Here is a 19,435-nt window from a genome sequence, read left to right as displayed (position 1 = left end):
GGAGACCCCGTAGCTCCATTAAGAAAAGGGAATGTGCACTCAAGCAAGCCGGTTGCCATAGCGGCCGCTGGAGCCTATAAGAGACTGTTATGCAAATAAGAGGGCGTGGTTTCGTATACGCCACGCCCCCTCTCCTGACACGGTGACCAAGCTCTTCCCCTTTCTCAGGTTGAGAGCCCAGGAAACCAACATGGCGGCTGGCTCGCGACCAAAGCGAGGCGACGGGGTGACGTCAGCACGCACGGCCCCGCCTCCCAACCCGGAAGTGCGTCTCTAGGCCGGAGCGGTGGGCAGAACGGCGGCGGGGCGGCTTTCTCGTCATGGCGGCCGCCGCCGAGCTGCAAAGCAAATACCAGAAGCTTGCGCAGGAGTATTCCAAGGTACCGGGACACGGCACAGAGCGGAGGCCCCTTCCCCATAGTAGCGCTGCCCCCTCTTATTCCCCTCCATTGAGAATGTACCCGGTTACGGAAGCCCTGGAGGGTCAGTTCCCGAACGCGAAGCCCAGAACGCCCTGTTGCAGCAGTTTCTCCAATGCCTGGTTTATTGGTTAGCAGGAAACAGGTCCCTCTGAGGCTCTTCCCACACAGCTGAATAAAATCCCACATGATCTGCTTTGAACCGGGATATATGGCAGTGTGGACTGAGCTATTCCAGTTCAAAGCAGGTATTGTGGGTTATTCTGCCTTGATATGCTGGGCTATATGGCTGTATGGGAAGGGAAGGGCCCTGAATGGGTAGAAAATATGTATATATAGAAAACCCCAGGTCCAGATCTAAGCATCTCTGCTTAGTGGGTGTGGTGGGTGAGCCTATGAAGAGTTGTGGGTTGTGTCTCTACGTTATCAACCTAGGGCCCTTCCACACAGCCCTATATCTCAGAATATCAAGGCAGGAAATCCCACAATGTCTGATAATTTGAGTCCACACTCAGATTATGTGGGATTTTCTGCCATGAGCGGAGTGCCGCAGGGTTCCGTCCTGGGCCCGGTCCTGTTCAACATCTTTATGAAGGGCTAGAAGGCATGATCATCAAGTTTGCAGACAACACCAAATTGGGAGGGAGAGCCAATACTCCAGAGGACAGGAGCAGGATTCAAAACGATCTTGACAGATTAGAGAGATGGGCCAAAACTAACAAAATGAAGTTCAACAGTGACAAATGCAAGATACTCCACTTTGGCAGGAAAAACGAAATGAGGAGATACAGAATGGGGGACAATGCCTGGCTTGAGAGCCGTATGTGTGAAAAAGATCTTGGAGTCCTCGTGGACAACAAGTTAAACATGAGCCAACAATGTGATGTGGCGGCAAAAAAAGCCAATGGGATTTTGGCCTGCATCAATAGGAGCCTAGTGTCTAGATCTAGGGAAGTAATGCTACCCCTCTATTCTGTTTTGGTTAGACCACATCTGGAATATTGTGTCCAATTCTGGGCACCACAATTCAAGAGAGATATTGACAAGCTGGAATGTGTCCAGAGGAGAGCGACTAAAATGATAAAAGTTCTGGAGAACAAGCCCTATGAGGAGCGGCTGAAGGAGCTGGGCATGTTTAGCCTGAAGAAGAGAAGGCTGAGAGGGGATATGATAGCCATGTATAAATATGTGAGAGGAAGCCACAGGGAGGAGCGAGCGAGCTTGTTTTCTGCTTCCCTGGAAACTAGGACGTGGAACAATGGCTTCAAACTACAAGAGAGGAGATTCCATCTGAACATGAGGAAGAACTTCCTGACTGTGAGAGCCGTTCAGCAGTGGAACTCTCTGCCCCGGAGTGTGTTGGAGGCTCCTTCTTTGGAAGCTTTTAAACAGAGGCTGGATGGCCATCTGTCGGGGGTGATTTGAATGCGATATTCCTGCTTCTTGGCAGGGGGTTGGACTGGATGGCCCATGAGGTCTCTTCCAACTCTTTGATTCTATGATTCTATGATATTCTGAGCCATATAATTCAGAATATCCAGACAAATAATCCACATTTTCTTCTTTGAACTGGGTTATCTGAGTCCACACTGCCATATATTCCAGTTCAATTTCGATTTTATACAACTGTGTAGAAGGGGCCCTATTCTCCACCACAGGGCCCTTCCACACCGCCATATAACCCAGAATGTCTTTACTAATAATATAATATAGTATATTGTATATACATATAATATTTATAATGTTATAATGTAATACAATATAATACTAGTAATAATAATTCAATATTATAATTATATATCTAATTACATGTAATATTACTAACAATATTACAATATAATGGTATAGTGCAATATAGTAATATATACTGATATTGTACTATGCTAATAATATAATATATTGTGTGAAAATATATATTGTAAGCCGCTCTGAGTCCCCTTCGGGGTGAGAAGAGCGGCATATAAATGCCATAAATAAATAAATAAATAAATAAATGTCCAGGCAGATAATCCACAGTATCGGCTTTGAACTGGGTTATCCGAGTCCCACCGGTGGTGCAGTGGGTTAAACCCCTGTGCCGGCAGGACTGAAGACTGACAGGTCGCGGGTTCAAATCCGGGGGGAGGCGGATGAGCTCCATCTATCAGCTCCAGCTCCTCATGCGGGGAATTGAGAGAAGCCTCCCACAAGGATGATAAAAACATCAAACCATCCGGGGGTCCCCTGAGCAACGTCCTTGCAGACGGCCAATTTTCTGACACCAGAAGCGACTTGCAGTTTCTCAGGTCGCTCCTGACACGACAAAAAAATAAATAAATCTGAGTCCACGCTGCCATATAACCCAGTTCAATGTGGATTTTATATAGCTGTGTGGAAGGGGCCCAAGAGTTCAAAAATTGACGTAAGGGAACCTTTTCGTCAACCTGCTGTTGTTAAACGTATTGGACTACAACTCCCAGTATCCTCAACCAGAATTTTCAATGGCTCATTACTTCTGGAGGTTGGGAAAGGCTGTTGTAAAGGTTACATACTGTGTGTGCTGGTACCATACTGGTTCTGATGTCTCCCATGGAGTGGATTCATACCTGCTCTAATCAATATCTAAGTCAAAGTATGTATGTATGTTGGTTAGTTTGTACCATAGAGGCTCCTACATGGCTTGATCGGTCTGGACCAAACTTTGTAATTCCTTAAAGATTGTCTATTATGTCAAAGAAAGAAGGAGAAGGAGAAAAAGAAATGTGGCAATGCCATTTTTTGTTTTAACATGATTTTTCTTTTGTACTATATATGATTATAAAGGGATGTGTGGCATCATTTAGAAAAGATGCTAGATCTTGTCTGATTTAGTAATCAGCTTCGTACTTATTGCGACTTTATTATTCTCAGCTTCTTTTCACACTGATAGCTGTAATGTATTCGGAGGCACATGGTGTAGATATGAATCCTTGTAGTAGCTATTTTCTGCTTCCCAGTTTCTATGTTTGGCGTTAATATTGATGCTGTATCTTGAGGAACTAGAACCCTAGTATTGGTTTCAGCATTCCATCTGTTCTTCCTCTTTTCCATGGAATTTGCACATTGTACATTTTCTTTTACATCATATAGCTATCACCCTGTCAACAGGGTTTATAGGGCAGTTAAAGGTAGAAAACTATAGCAAAGACCTCCTCTTTTTTATTTGTTCTGCCAACTGTCCCTTCTTTGCTTTCCCCCATATTGATGTGGGCATGGCAGTTTTGGAATGTATGGGAATTGATCGATGTAAAATTACTATGTTGAAATCTTATTTTCAAAGGTGAATAGCCATCAATTCTGGTTCTGTAATTGTAGTCATTGATTAGAATCCTGACCACTGCTATGGAAGATAATAAAAGGCTGGAAAATTCAACCCTGCACCACTCAGTAGTCACACTGTATGTCAAAAACTGCAAGTGACTTTGCAGGGAAACCCAATTTCCACTTATGAGTGTGTATTGGCATTCATACAATGGAGAAAGGAGTGTGTTCTTCTGATACAACATTCATTTCAGTTCCACCATGTGACATATATAGGCTAGACCATCGGTCCCATCAGACTTGGTCAACAGAATCCATAGTGAAGGTCCATGAAGGTCCATCATGCATCTTGAGGACACTTTATGTCATATTCTTTCTATTGGAAAATGGCTCTTTGAACTCAAGAATGATATCTAGGTTTTCTTTAAAAGTAAAGTCCTTCTGAATATAGTTTCATAGCAGTAGTTGAAATAGATGCTTTTTAGGTTTCTGTCCAAATGTTGGTATTCCAATTTGCTTTGCAGCATTACTGTAGAACAGTGATTCCCAAACTCCACTCATCCAGTTGCTTTGGACTTCAACTCCCAGAAGCCTCAACTGCCTTGGCCAATGATCAGGGCTTCTGGGAGCAGAAATTCTAACTAGCTGAAAGACTAACGCTACTGTGGAGTAACCCGTTACCCTTTGTGCTACTATTGATGGTGCACATAATTTTTTTCCTTATCCAATATATTTTATATCACTTCCCATGAAAGTTATCCCCAAGTGGAATTTAGATTTTTCCATCTCTGTTTTGGAAAAAAAGCAAACAAGGGAAAATGTTGTTTGGAAGAATAAAAGGAGGTTATTAGAAATGAGTGGAACATAGTATATGCATGGGCATTAAGGCTATTAGTAGCTACTGATCATGAGCATTTTATTACCTATATTATTGGAGGGAGTATGCCTTTAATTACCAGTTGCAATAAATTTGAGTGGAAGATGTCATTAAGCTTATGTCATTTTTGTTGACTTCCTGGGGGCAACTGGTTGGTCACCATGGAAGTAGGTTGATAGAAGAGACAGATCTTTGTCTCATTCAGTAAAACACTTAAGACTCATTATGTGCTTTGATTAGCGGTTGCTGAGATTTTAAAGTCATAATGTGCATACAGCACAGAAAACACATTAGACCAGTGTGTTATGCTTTAACTATTTAATTCCAGTAAATGTTTTCCATATCGCCTGACTACCAGGCAAATGTCAAGAGGCATATTGGTGTTCAAGGTTTTTAAACGTAGACTAGATGGCTACCAGTCAGGAGTGCTTTGATTGTATCTTCCTACATGGCAGAAAGGGGTTGGACTGGATGACCTTTGTAGTTTTTTTACACTCTTGAGTCTATGACAAGCCCTTATGGTACTAAAAATCAGTTTAATGGTGCTTGGTCATATTCATTAGTACTGTACTACTATTTAGTCCATTAGACCCTAAACCTCGTATCACTTTCCTTCAAGACTGAACCATTACAGAGTTCCTCTCTGGACTAATGCTTTCAAATTATTAATCAAGCCACTTTGCCTAGAAGTACTTTACCTAAGATAGCATTTTAGGAACTCAAATCAGATTTATACTATAAGTGTTCTGTTTCATCTTGTCAGTGAGATAGTTTAATTGAATTTTAGGTGCCTTAAATTTATCTGATTCTTTACTGTATTCCTACTGAAGATATTCTTGTCCTGTGCTCTTCTCAACGTGCTTAATATTTACCAAAAAAAGAGGTCAGGATTTTGCACTGTTGATCATCTGGTAACCATATTTCATCACAACTTGGGTTAATGATTTCTCTTTGTTCCTCTTCTCTAGCTTCGAGCTCAGAATCATGTGTTGAAAAAGGGTGTTGTGGATGAACAAGCAAACTCAGCAGCCCTGAAGGTATGTCCTTAAAATACTTTTTTTTAAAAAAAAAAAAAAGGGGGGGGGGGAGCTTGGTCATCACATTGGCTACTTGATTAGAAGAGACATTTCTGTGCAGAGGTTAAAATGGCTCCCTTCAGAGCTTGGTAGGATTACTTTATGGTACCAGCATTCTATAAAGGCAAATTTGTGACATAATATTCTATAGCAAGAATAGTTTGACAGTCTACAAGCTATTGTCGAAGGCTTTCATGGCTGGAATCACTGAGACCTCACTACCTCTGAGGATGCTTGCCATAGATGCAGGCGAAACGTCAGGAGAAAATGCCTCTAGACCATGGCCATATAGCCCGAAAAAACCTACAACAACCAGTCTACATGCTCACACAAGACTTCTCTGACATCTAGAAGATTGGTGTTGATGGAAAGAAGAGGAAGTTTATGATCCTGTCCAGAAGCTGGCTTTGAGCTTCCTCTTTCTTTAATGCCTGATTTTGAAGGGTATTTTGTTTTTTAAAAATGTCATCTGTCCTACAATGCCTTGGCTCTGAGAAAACCTTGGGCTTTCAAGAAATTCAAGTTTGGAGCCAGCTATTACCTCTTCTCACCATTCCCTTCACCATCTCTGACCTTCCTTGTCTTTATGATTGCCATCACATTCTCTTTATCCTATGTAATTAAATGTGTGGGTCTCACTAAAATCTCTGCCTTGTAGTGCAACTTCCAAAATCTCCAGTTAGATATCTGCTGGCCATGATGACTTGGAGAATTCTGAAAGTTGCAGTCAGAAAAAAATAAGTCCTCCAAGCTCTGAAATGGAATTGGTTCCAATGTGAAACAACTCTTAAGTTTAGAAGTAATCCCACTGCTGCTCATACTGATACATTTTTATAGGATTTCATTGTTATTCCCCCTGAAGAAGACTCCCTGACTATTGGCAGCAGTCTGCAGAACTGATGAAAACCACATGCTGTTGCATCACTACTGTCAGTTACAGATGGAGATTGAAATTTCATTTCTGTTGTTGAGAGCTGTTGCTGTGGTTATTTTTTTTTTCTTGACCACAGCCAAGAGTGGGCTAAACCCTCTGCTGAACCTGTCAAGAATTGTAATTTGTAGGATGTTTCTTTAGTCTGTACAGGCAGTTCCCAAGCTACAAGCATCCGACTTACAAATGATTTGTAGTCAAGAACGGGTGTGAGACAACAGGAAGTGACAGATATATACCCCAGGAAAGGAAATCCACTCCTGAAAGAGCTGTTGTGGGGAAAAGGTGTCTCAACTGAAGCTTTCTCATCAATCTTTGTTTCCATAACACACTTTTTTTTCCAAAATCCAATTATCATAGGGGCAGAAAGGGAAATATTCTGAACAGGGGCACAGACAGCAAAACAAACACCCTTCCCTATGCTATGGGGAGATAGAGTGGAATATAAATAAAGTGTACCTATTATTATTATTAAAATAGTCCATGCGAGACCCTGATGAAACTTTTCATGCTAATGCAGGAGCAATTGAAAATGAAGGACCAGTCACTCAGAAAGCTGCAGCAGGAGATGGACAGCTTGACCTTCCGAAATCAACAGCTGGCCAAGAGGGTAGAGCTGCTTCAGGATGAACTTGTGTTAAGTGAATCTAAAGGCAAGAAGAACAAGGTAAGTACCACGAAAGGCCAATGGGCAGATATCTGAAATCAGTCTGTTGCAAAGAAGGGTGACAACATTAGAGGCTTTTTAGTTTCAAAAAATAAGTTGAGATGACGATATAGACTTACAAGATTATGCCTGGTTCTTTCTCTCTCATGATACTAATATCTTGATTTCTCCAGTGAAGTTGAGTGATGGAAAGTTGGAGCAGGTAGAAGGAGTGCCTGACCTTTACACAATGCATAGTGGCTTTAAAAGGGAATTCTACACATTTTTAGAACACAGTACCTATTAGTCAGGATGGTTAAATACGATCAGCAGGGTGAAAAACAGTGGTGTAATTCTAAATAAAAATAGCTGAGGAACTGCCCTGGGCTGCATTGGTTGTCTAACGTGGGAATTAGGTAGGCCTCTCATTTGGGAAAACATAGCTGCTCTTACATTCATAGCATCCGCTCTATTTTTGTAGAACAGCATGCCTCAAACAGCCGAGGCACAGGCCCCATCTACACTGCCATATTATTCAGTTTCGGAATCCAGATTATCTGTTTGAATTGGATTATATGGTAGTATAGACACATATAATCCAGTTCAAAACAGATAATCTGGATTCAGAAACTGGATTGTATGGTGGTATAGATTAAGCCTCAGTCTCTGAATCCAGATTATCTGCTTTGATTTAGATAGACGTCGTTCTTTCTCTCTCATCATATGCATGATAATGCAGAAGTTAGTTCCACAATACTAAGGGAACTTTGTTTACATCGGAGTGTGCCGTTGAACTGCAGCCCGAGAGGGACTTCTTTTAGTGCTTTCAGTATAATCTGAAATCCCATTTGCAGTATGTCATGGTGTAATTGTGCATGTTTGAGGGAGGGATGATGAGAAAGGTACTACTTCTATTACAGTTACACCCTACTCTCTTCCTCTGGGCAGCTCTTGTTATATTATGGTTGTTTCTTAGATGTTCTCCTAACTCAGCAACTACAGTGAATCATGTGCTTTCTGACTTTTTGTTAAAATGTTTAAAAAGAAAGGCATTGGGTTGCTGTGAGTATTCAGGCATCTATGGCCATGTTGCAGAAGCATTTCACCCAAATCTATGACAGGTATCCACAGAGGTTGTGACCTCTGTTGGAAACTAAGCAAGTGAGGTTTCTATATCTGTGAAATGTCCAGGGTGGGAGAAAGAACTCTTTCTCTGTTTGAGGCAAGTGTGAATGTTGCAATTGGCCATCTTGATTAGCATTTAATGGCTGTTTCCTTCCATTATTATCAGTATTACAATCTCTAAACAGTAAATAAAGAGGAACACTCACAAAATAGGAGAATTCCTGGCATGAAACGATCAGTACCAACTAACACCTTCCAACCAAGGATCCCCCCAGGCAGGAAGCAGCCATTCAATGCTAATCAAGGTGGCCAGTTGCAACTTTCACTCTTGCTTCAAGCAGACAAGAATTCTTTCTCCCACCCTTAACATTATTCCACAGATATATAAACCTCACTTGCTTAGTTTCCAACAGACCTCACAACCTCTGAGGATGCCTGCCATAGATGTGGGTGAAACTTCAGGAGAGAATGCTTCTGGAACATGGCCATACAGCCCGGAAGACTTACAGCAACCCAGTGATTCCAGCCATGAAAGCCTTTGACAAAACAACAGAGGCATTGCTTGCAGGGTTTATTGAAGTACAATTTTATGCTGCTCATTTAATGGTTTTATAGTGTTGACAGTATGTTATATACACTGCAAACAGGAGGATCTGGCAAGCTATGAACTTTCTACATGCTTCCTAATTTCCCTGTTACACTATTGAAGAAATAAGAATATAAAATCCTGACTGTGATGGAAACAGAGGGAAATGAGTGAAAGAGCATTGAGGGAGGAAGTTGGTGTGATATACTGGAGAAAGATTATTGGATGTTTTTGGGGGGGATCTGATGTATATGTCAGTCTGATGTATGTGGAGATCATGGCTAAGAGAGTGAGCAACGAAACAGGAAGTCTTGGGTTTGAGTTTTGTCTGCTGTGGGAGCTTGAAATATGGCTTTACACACACCCCTTCTCTCTATCTCTAAAACACACACACAGATACATCTTCTCCATCCTATTTGCCAATGGGGAATAATCATACTGTTAAACTTACAAGGCTGTTGAAATGCTTACAGCTCGATAACGCATGTTAAGCATTAGAAACACTTAAGCACTCTACAGATGGCAGTGATTAGCATCATCGTAAAGCATGTGCTTTGCATGCAGAAATCCCAGGAATAATTTCTGGTGTCTCTAGATAGGGCTTCTGCCTGAAACACCGTAAACTGAGCTAGAAGGACCAAAGGGCTAACTGAGATGAGGTAGCTTCTGGGTTTGTGTTTTATAAACAGGACCTAGTATTCACCATTCTCATTACATTAGGCTGCTTGCAGGAAGAAATGCAAATGTTGCAGGATTATTTATTGATTTTAGTGGTTTTGTTGCTTAATTTGTTTTCAATGATGTTATCTGCTTTCAGCACTATAGTTTTTAGCTGAAAGGCAGGATAAACATATACATAAATAAATAGGACTTGCTTATTTCAACATGGGAATATTATTTGTCAATAATTGTGCACTACTTCTATAGGCCTGAGAAATTAGCATAAAGACTTCAAGACTTATAATAACAACTCATTAAAGTAGGCTAGTGTTTATTATAGGGAGTGACTGTTTAAATGGTATCAGGTGAATTCATACATTTGATGACATTTGAGCCAGGGACTTGGCCAGCTGTCTAGTCTATTCTTCTGCAGCACTAATAACTATATAGAGAATTACCCCATATAGGAAAATACACAAAGGTTTTGGTATGGAATAATTTGTAAGTATATTAAGTAAACAAGTATCTTTTTGTTTCTTATTAGAAAAGTGGTGAACCCGTCTCTCAATTGAGTCAAGAACAAAAAAATGTATTTGATGAAGATCTTCAAAAGAAGATAGAGGAAAATGAGAGGTTGCACATTCAGGTAGGTAGTTCAACGTATCATTTTGATAAGAATAGCTGTTTGATTCTGTTTTATGGCTGTGTTTCATAATAACTTGGTTTTTGCCAGTGAATTCAGGTAGTTCACAGGTTATCTGATTCTCTAGGCATGTGTGGCTTTTTGGGAAACATTACACATCTGAGTGACTGATACTGTCTTTTCACAGAGTATCTTATGAAGCTGGGTTGTTGTGAGTTTTTCAGGTTGTATGGCCATGTTCCAGAAGCATTCTCTCCTGACGTTTCGCCTGCATCTATGGCAGGCATCCTCAGAGGTTGTGAAGTCTGTTGGAAACTAGGAAAATTGGGTTTATATATCTGTGGAATGTCCAGGGTGATATATCCTCACAACCTCTGGGGATACCTGCCATAGATGCAGGCGAAACTTTAGGAGAGAATGCTTCTGGAACATGGCCATACAGCCCAAAAAGCTCATAACAACTCAGTGATTCCAGCCATGAAAGCCTTTGACAATACCATATGAAACTTTTTTGGTGACAGCATAGAGATATTACATATTCCTGGATAACTCAGTTTTTCATCTACAGTTTGTACTAAGTAAACAGATGTTTAGTGCTTCAGAACAGACCCAGAATTTCCTAACTCAGAGATGCAGAACCCAGTAGGCTGCAAGCATCTTCCCAGGTAGGTTTGACAGCCCTCATAAAACAGTCACAACCAATTCTGCAGTGGTACAGCGACTTGAAAAACCTGAACCGCCTCAATGATCACTGCGATATTGCTAGAGACTTTGGGCAGCTGCTGCAAACCAAAGTCCCTATAGTAGTGGAGGTTCCCACATCCAGAACCTACCCCATCACTCCAGCTTATGTCCCTCTTCTGCTGATGGTCCAGAATTGTCTTGTGGCTTGCAAAAAAGTCAGAAGGCAAGGACCATAGAGCGCTCTATAAGTAGCTATCTTCTAGAAAATGATCTGGCAGTTAAGCTAGACCAGACATGGACAATCTTCTCCTCTCCAGGTGTTTTGGACTTAAGCTCCCACAATTCATAATGGCTGAAAGTTGAAGTCCAAAACACCTAGAAGGCTAAAGTTTGCCCATGGCTGAGCTAGGCAGTAATGCTTTCTATCAGTATCAGTCTTTGATGTTGCTGCTACTAGGAAGCAATGACAGCACAGTTTTTAAAGGTAATACTCTGCTCTGTAGAGTGAATGCTGGGCATCTAATATAATAATATTGTGATCTTGGTGAAGTGAGAAAGCTTGGAATGGGCATTGTTGAGTCTTAATGTAATGTAAACTACCAAGCTTGCAAACTTTGTGTTTTGTTTGTTTGTTAAAAAATGCAATGCAACTGTTTGGTCTGCCCCTGACACGATAAATAAATAAATGTATACGATTAAATTGATGAGTTGTGGAGAGGATGCACATTTCAAAGAACAATTCTAAAGGAAATTGTAAATATATTTTACTGACAGTGCTGGTAGCAAAAGAATTGCATGTTTCATAGGAGATTTAGAATATAGAAAACATCTGTGTTATGAAAGACCAATCTGATCTTTTTGTTTCTATAGTCTCTTTCGAAAGCATAAGCATACCTTCAGGATCAAAGGCTGGTGGTACCTCACCAATTGTGTCCATTCTTTGCTTGGTGCTAAAAGGACTTCATCCAGTTACTTCTATGACTGTTTCTTCCCAGTCCCTCGTCTTTTTTTTGAGAACATGTAGGATACCTTATGGGGAGACCATTATGTAAAACATAGAAGTGGTGATTGTTTCCTCTGACCTGCACAAGTGTATCTCTCTATATTTCCATAGAGTTTCTTGGCTTGAAGGGACATGATATAGCTAAGCTAAAGAATTGCATAGACATGAGCATGCAATCTTAATCTTGCCCCTTTCTCTTAATTCCAGTGCCAGGAGAATTTCAAATGAAGAGAAAGAGAGAGTGGTTCAAAGATGTGCAAAGGAGATCATTCCCTGACTTGTCTTCATGAGGGAAAAGCTTGAAAAAAGAGCCAATAGTGTGTATTTGCAAGGAAATAAGAAGCATCCCCCCTCTTTACTATTTCCTTGTCTGGAGTAGTCTTGACTTAGGGGTGAAAAGCTGGCAACCAGGGGCTTATGACGTATACTTGGTTTTGTGTTTGTATTGTTGAAAGCTTTCACAGCCAGGGTCACTGGAGTGTTGCATGGTGTTCTAGGATGTATGGCCGTGTTTTAGCAGCATAGAACACAGCCATACAGCCCAGAACCCACATAACATTCCACCAATTTTGTGTTTGTTCTAAAAAGTGGTGGTACAACATAGTTATTAACATAATATTGAACTATCTGGCATTGTTTCCCAAACTCTGGTCTTCCAGGTATTTTGGACATCTGCTCCCAGAATCCCTGATCATTAGCCAAGGCCGTTGAAACTTATGGAAGTTGAAGATACATGGAGGACTAGCATTGAGAGGGAAATCATATTTCAGCTTTTCGTTCAATCATTTGGCCAGATTTTAATACTGTATTTCTTCAGTTCTAAGACACATTTCCCCCCATGTAAACATCTTCAAAATCAAGCTATATCTTAGAATCGCAAGTGCCCTCCATATCCATATTTTTTTTCCCTGATACTAAAATTACCGTTGTGTTTTACAATTTAGGGTGGCTTCGAACTGAAGAAACATGGTATCTTCAAGCTGCAGTGCTTGTAGCTTCAGACCCTTTTTTTGAGACCATCCTGCCCTTCCTTTTTTTCTCAGCTCAGAAGCAAATATTTCCACTTTTCATGTTCCGAAAGTCCACACTAGGAGTGTTATGTCTTTGCTCATTCATTTGCATTGTTTCTCTTTTAACAAGGAACTAATCAGACTGGTTTTCCAAGACTTTCATTTGGTCTGAATAAATTTCTTTTCCTCCGGGTATAGAATTTTGCTGAAATCTTTTGCATGTGACCTTTGGATATGCCTCTAGGCTAGTAACCAGTGTGATCACTGCTCTCCTCCACCAGTTTTCCCATTGTGTCATAAAAGATACATTTGGTATACCCTGGTAAATAGATAGATACTCAAATCTATTATGTTTCTTATACAACAAACAAGAATATAGGTATGTTGAAGGCTTTCGTGGCTGGAATCACTGGGTTGTTGTAGGTTTTTCGGGCTATGTGGCCATGTTCTAGAAGCATTCTCTCCTGACGTTTTGCCTGCATCTATGGCAAGCATCCTCAGAGGATGCTTGCCATAGATGCAGGCTAAATGTCAGGAGAGAATGCTTCTAGAACATGGCCACACAGCCCAAAAAACCTACAAAAACCCAGAACATAGGTATCTCATTACTACCAGCACTTTATGAAACATTTGCTTTATTTCTCCATAGCAGATGATTATTATTAGTGAGCTTAATTAGAAAACCTATTCAAAAGAAAGGCTTAACTTGCTGTGTACAGCCATGTTTTCTGATGGCTATTTTCTTTTTAAAAATATTCACAAGGAATCCTGATAGCTGTCAACACCTGGACTGATGAATGTCTGGTTCTCCTGTGAAGACCTCTCCTGACCCACTTTCCATGACAGTTTCTCCTGCTTGACCTTTCCTTTGTAGTTCTTTGAGGCGGATGAGCAGCATAAGCGCTTAGAAATTGAGCTGCGGAATAGACTTGAGGTCTTGGAGATGGAGGCTGCCCAGCACCAAGCAGTCGTGGATGGCCTAACCCGGAAGTACATGGATACGATAGAAAAACTGCAGAGCGATAAAGCCAAGTTAGAGGTAAGTTTCAAAGTTAATAATATACTAATAAAACTTTATTTATATCCCACCCTATCTCCCTGTAGGGACTCAGGTTACTTATTCCGTGTGTGTTGCTCTCTACACTGATGTTCATCTAGTTCTTATAGTGGTTGTATTCTGACTAGTTGAGAAACCATTTATTCCATTTCCCTTTTATGAGATCAGGGGAAAGAGGTCTTCAGCTAACTATAGTTTCCTGTTACTTCCAGGCTTGGAAACTACCAATAATAGCTTTTGAACAAGTCAGAACATGAAGACAACTATACTACCTACAGTGTCGTGTCCATGTTTTTATTCCTGAGTTCTAGTTTTCTGGTTTTAATATAATAGTAAATGTTGTTAGATGAGTGTTTTCTGATTTTCTATTTGCTTACATATAGGGAGGAGTGAAGCAGTTGCATGTAAGGTCACAGGATATGGCTTATTAACTGAGGGAATGACCCTAATGATACAACCACTGCTGGCATTCCTTGACTGATTAAAAATGTCCCTTTTCATCCATTCCTCACAGGCTGGTTGCTTTGTATCAAATGTGTGACCCACTTCTTTTCATTTGCTGTATTTTTTCCAAATTTGGTGTGATTTATTTCAGAGTGATCATTTTATTGCTTTAGTAGTTGTTTCTAACACTTATATATTGCTGCTTTTAGGAGAATTGTGGTTTATAAATTCTTGAAATAATAAAAGGCCAAAAGCACAAATGATATTGACATTAAATGGATTTTGCTAATGGTTATTGATATATCCTCGCAACTCTCCCTTGCTTCACTTTTAGATCAAATCTCAGACCTTAGAGCGAGAAGCCAAGGACTGCAGGGTTCGAATGGAAGAATGGTATGTTTTCTTTTTTAAAAAGACTGATGTGTGTACAGATTTTTCCCCACTGTAGTTTTCTGGGCATGTCAACTTGATGGATTGTTCTTTGTTTCTAGAATAGCGATGCAATGACGCATACCAGGTATTCACGTCTGCTGCCAAATCTGATAGATGGGCCATATGTGGCCCATTATCATGGGAGCAGAAGTTTGAAGGCCTGTCTTTGTAGTGTGGAATGACAAACCTGGGGACAAATCCACGTTTTCTGGATTGCCTAGCTCAGTGGTTCTCAGCCTGTGGATCCCCAGGTATTTTGGCCCAGAAATCCCAGCCAGTTTACCAGCTGTTAGAGTTTCTGGGAATTGAAGGCCAAAATATCTGGGAACCCATAGATTGAGAACCACTGGGTTAGATATTTAATTTGATGCCTTCTTGTTTTTATATTTTCCCTTTCATATTCTGAAATATTGAAATCCTTCTTCTGGGTCTTAGTTACAGGCAGTAAGAACTTTAAGCTAGCAATGGTTCTCAGCCTGTGGGTTCCCAGATGTTTTGGCCTTCAACTCCCAGAAATCCTAACAGCTGGTAAACTGGCTGGGATTTCTGGGAGTTGTAGGCCAAAACACCTGGGGACCCATAGGTTGAGAACCACTGAGCTAAAGGATGCTAGTAGAGACAGAGCAGTTGTTTGAGCATTAGATAAAGACTCTGGAGACCGGAGTTTGTATTCCTGTGTCGCCTTGAAACCCACTGGGTTAACTCTCTCAGGCTCAGTGGAAGGCAATGACAAACCTCTTCTGAACAAACTGCGGCAAGACAATTTTTCTTAGCACAGTCTATTGCCATTGGTCAGAAACTACTTGAAGACGTACAAGCTCTTTAGTCCCTTCCTTTCCCATCTTTAAGCATTGGAATGTGACCCTAGAGAAGCTCTCTGAAATTAAATTTGGCTCTTGAGCTAAGGTTCCCCACACTTGTTCTCAGATTTAAATATTGAACATGGATGCTTGATTAATTTAGAGAAATGGAGTGAGATTGAATTGCAAAAATACATAAGATAAAGGCATTCATGTACTTAGGGCCCTCTGGTGGTGCAGCAGGTTAAATCATTGAGCTGCTGAACCTGCTGACCGAAAGGTTGGCGGTTTGAATCCGGGGAGTGGGGTGAGCTCCCGCTGTTAGCCCCAGCTTTTGCCAACCTAGCAGTTCGAAAACATGCAAATGTGAGTAGATCAATAGGTAGCACTCCGGCAGGAAGGTAACGGCGCTGGCCACATGACCTCGGAGGCGTCTATGGACAGCGCTGGCTCTTCGGCTTAGAAGTAGAGATGAGCACCCCTCCCCGTTTGAGTTGGACAGGGGAAACCTTTACCTTTTAATCCATCATCTTGAAAAAAATGCTCAACTGTTAAACCATTTTAAATATTGTTTCAATTCGAAGCTTAGAGTCATGGAGTTGAATGAGACCACAAGGGCCAACTAGTCCAGTTCCTTGAGACACAGGAAAATATAATCAAACTTCTCCCAACAGATACATCCAGCCTCTGCTTAAGAAATTCCACCACATACTAAGGCAGTATATCCCACTGCTGAATGGCTCTTAACATCAAGAAGTTCTTCTAAATGTTTAGATGGAATCTCTTTTTCTGCAATTTGAATCCATTGCTCCGTGTCCTAGTCTCTAGCACAGCAGAAAACAAACCTGTTCCATCTTCAGTATGACACCTTTTCAGATATTTAAACACTGCTGTCATGTCATCTTGAACCTTCCCTTCTCCAGGCTAAACGTACCTAGTCTTTCTTGTAGGGCTTGGCTTCCAGACCTATTAAAATACAGTAAAAAAATCAGTGAATAAATATTAACATTTTGGTACCCCTGCTCTGGACCCATTCTAGCTTGTCAACAACCTTCTTGAACTGTGGTGCCCAGATCTGAACACAGTATTCCAGGTTTTACTCTTTTTTTTCGTGTCAGAAGTGACTTGAGAAACTCTCTTCCCATGCGTGGACATGAGAGAAGCCTCCCACAGGATGGTAAAACATTCGGGCATCCCCTGGGCAATGTCCTTGCAGACTGCCAATTCTCTCACACCAGAAGCGAGTATTCCAGGTGATGTCTGACCAAAATAGAATGTTGTTGTCATTCGTTCAGTCGTCTCCGACTCTTCGTGACCTCATGGACCAGCCCACGCCAGAGCTCCTTGTCGGCCGTCACCACCCCCAGCTCCTTCAAGGTCAGTCTACTTCAAGGATGCCATCCATCCATCTTGCCCTTGGTCAGCCCCTCTTCCTTTTACCTTCCACTTTCCCCAGCATAATTGTCTTCTCTAGGCTTTGCTGTCTCCTCATGATGTGGCCAAAGTACTTCAACTTTGTCTCTAGTATCCTTCCCTCCAGTGAGCAGTTGGGCTTTATTTCCTGGAGGATGGACTGGTTGGATCTTCTCGCAGTCCAAGGCACTCTCAAAACTTTCCTCCAACACCACAGTTCAAAAGCATCTCTCTTCCTTCGCTCAGCCTTCCCTAAGGTCCAGCTCTCACATCCGTAGGTTACTATAGGAAATACCATGGCTTTGACTAGGCGGATCTTTGTTGCCAGTGTGATGTCTCTACTCTTTACTATTTTATCAAGACTGGACATTGCTCTCCTCCCAAGAAGTAAGCGTCTTCTGATTTCCTGGCCACAGTCTGCATCTGCAGTAATCTTTGCACCTAGAAATACAAAGTCTGTCACGGCTTCCACATTTTCTCCCTCTATTTTCCAGTTGTCAATCATTCTTGTCAAAATAGAATAGCATGGTACTTTTACAATCTAAGGTAAAGGAAAAGGTTTTCCCTGACATTAAGGCTAGTCGTGTCTGACTCTGGGGAGTGCTGCTCAACTCCATTTCTTAGCCGGAGAGCCGGCGTTGTCCGTAGACACCTCCAAGGTCATGTGGCCAGCAGGACTGCATGTAGTGCTGTTAAATTCTCGCCGGAGTGGTACCTATTGATCCACTCACATTTGCATGTTTTTGAACGTCTAGGTTGGCAGAAGCTGGGGTTAATAGTGGGAACACATGCTGCTCCCTGGATTCGAACCGAAAACTTTTTGGTCAGCAAGTTCAGCAGCTCAGTGGTTTAGCCCGCTGTGCCACCAGGGGGCGCTATATTCCCTCAATCTAGACTCCTATTAATGCAGCCTAGATTCACCATCCTAAAAATGATAAAATTTTGCTACTAGTCACACATGTACTTTTGGCCTTCAACTATGATTCCATCATACCTTCAAATACTGTACTCAGAAATATTCTAGTTCAAAGGTAGACAGTTGTGCCCCTCCACATATTGATTGATCACAGCTCAGCCCCTGGTGGCGCAATGGGTTAAATCCTTATGGCAGCAGGACTGAAGACAAACAGGTCGGAGGTCTTAATCTGGGGAGAGCGTGGATGAGCTCCCTCTGTCAGCTCCAGCTCCCCATGCAGGGACATTAGAGAAGCCTCCCATAAGAAAGGTAAAACATTCCAAAAAACATTCCAGGCATCCCCTGGGCAATGTCCTTGCAGATGGCCAAGTCTCTCACACCAGAAACGATTTGCAGTTTCTCAAGTCGCTCCTGACACACACAAAAAAAGCAAGGTTAGCCCTAGTTAGCACAATTGGTGGTGGGGTGAGGAGTTGTTCAATATGTCCAAGTTGCCTGATCTCTGTTCTGATGAAGAAATGTAGAAATCCAAGTTGCATTTTGCATAACCAAGACTGTATTAATAAAAAGTTGCTCGTACAGATAGCAGTTCTCTTTGTCCTCTCTGTTCCCATGAAAGATCCTTAAATTAATACTTAATGCTTCTCTTTTTTTCCTTTTGTCATGCAGCCAGCAGCAGCTAAAGCACCTTCATAGTGACTTGAGCAGCAGATTGGATGATTCTTTGCACATCATTAGGGAAAAATTACCTTTCAACGACACAAGTAGGTATTGCATGAATGAATGGATATTGCTGCTTGTTAAAGGCACAAAATGTATATAAGTGCTGTGGGTTATATTTTTTTCCATGGATTTAAATAATTTTTCCCAGTTTACAAATTAACTCTTGAGTGGATGAACTGATCTTACATAATAAAGAACCAATGGGGTTGACCTTCACTAAGGGATGAAAAAAAGTGCATCCGGAGGGTGGAACTATACTGGGATGGACATGGTATAGGGATTTGTGTTCATTCATCAAAGGCATGCCAGAAGAGCCAGGTTTTTAGGCCTTTCTTAAAGGCTGCCAGGGAAGGAGCTTCTCTAATATCATCGGGTAGCGAGTTCCAAAGCTGAGGGGCCATGACGGAGAAGGCTCTCTCCCTCATCCCCACAAGCCACGCCTGTGATGGAGGTGTGAGCAAGAGGAGAGTCTCCCGGGAGGATCAAAGAGATAATGCAGGTTCGTAGAAGGAAATGTGGTCACAAAGGTAGGCGGGTCTCAAATCGTTCAGGGCTTTGTAGGTGAGAACCTGCACCTTGAATTGGGACCGGAAAATGAACAGCAGCCAATGAAGCTCCTTAAACCAGGGGATAGATCGCTTCCTGAAATTTGTTCCAGTTAGCAGTCTGGCTGCCGATTGTTGGACCAATTGACATTTCCAGGCTGTCTTC

At 41.6% G+C, this 19,435-nt stretch overlaps 1 protein-coding gene across 1 annotated transcript in view; it reads left to right on the top strand.

Annotated features, from left to right (window-relative positions):
• Positions 1-240: 240 nt before the first annotated feature.
• PPP1R21 (protein phosphatase 1 regulatory subunit 21) overlaps positions 241-19,435 on the top strand; it is a 64,036-nt gene continuing 44,841 nt past the window's right edge. The window contains exons 1-7 of the mRNA XM_060754548.2: positions 241-380; positions 5,544-5,612; positions 7,103-7,249; positions 10,144-10,245; positions 13,814-13,978; positions 14,775-14,833; positions 18,671-18,765. Coding sequence (XP_060610531.2) covers positions 321-380; positions 5,544-5,612; positions 7,103-7,249; positions 10,144-10,245; positions 13,814-13,978; positions 14,775-14,833; positions 18,671-18,765 — 697 coding nt within the window. The 5' untranslated portion in view covers positions 241-320. The remainder of the gene's footprint in view (positions 381-5,543; positions 5,613-7,102; positions 7,250-10,143; positions 10,246-13,813; positions 13,979-14,774; positions 14,834-18,670; positions 18,766-19,435) is intronic.

The sequence above is a fragment of the Anolis sagrei genome, chromosome 1 (genome assembly GCF_037176765.1).
Source record: "Anolis sagrei isolate rAnoSag1 chromosome 1, rAnoSag1.mat, whole genome shotgun sequence".
NCBI lineage: Eukaryota > Metazoa > Chordata > Lepidosauria > Squamata > Dactyloidae > Anolis > Anolis sagrei.
Note: the sequence above shows the minus strand (reverse complement) of the source record. Positions and strands in the feature narration are given on the sequence as shown.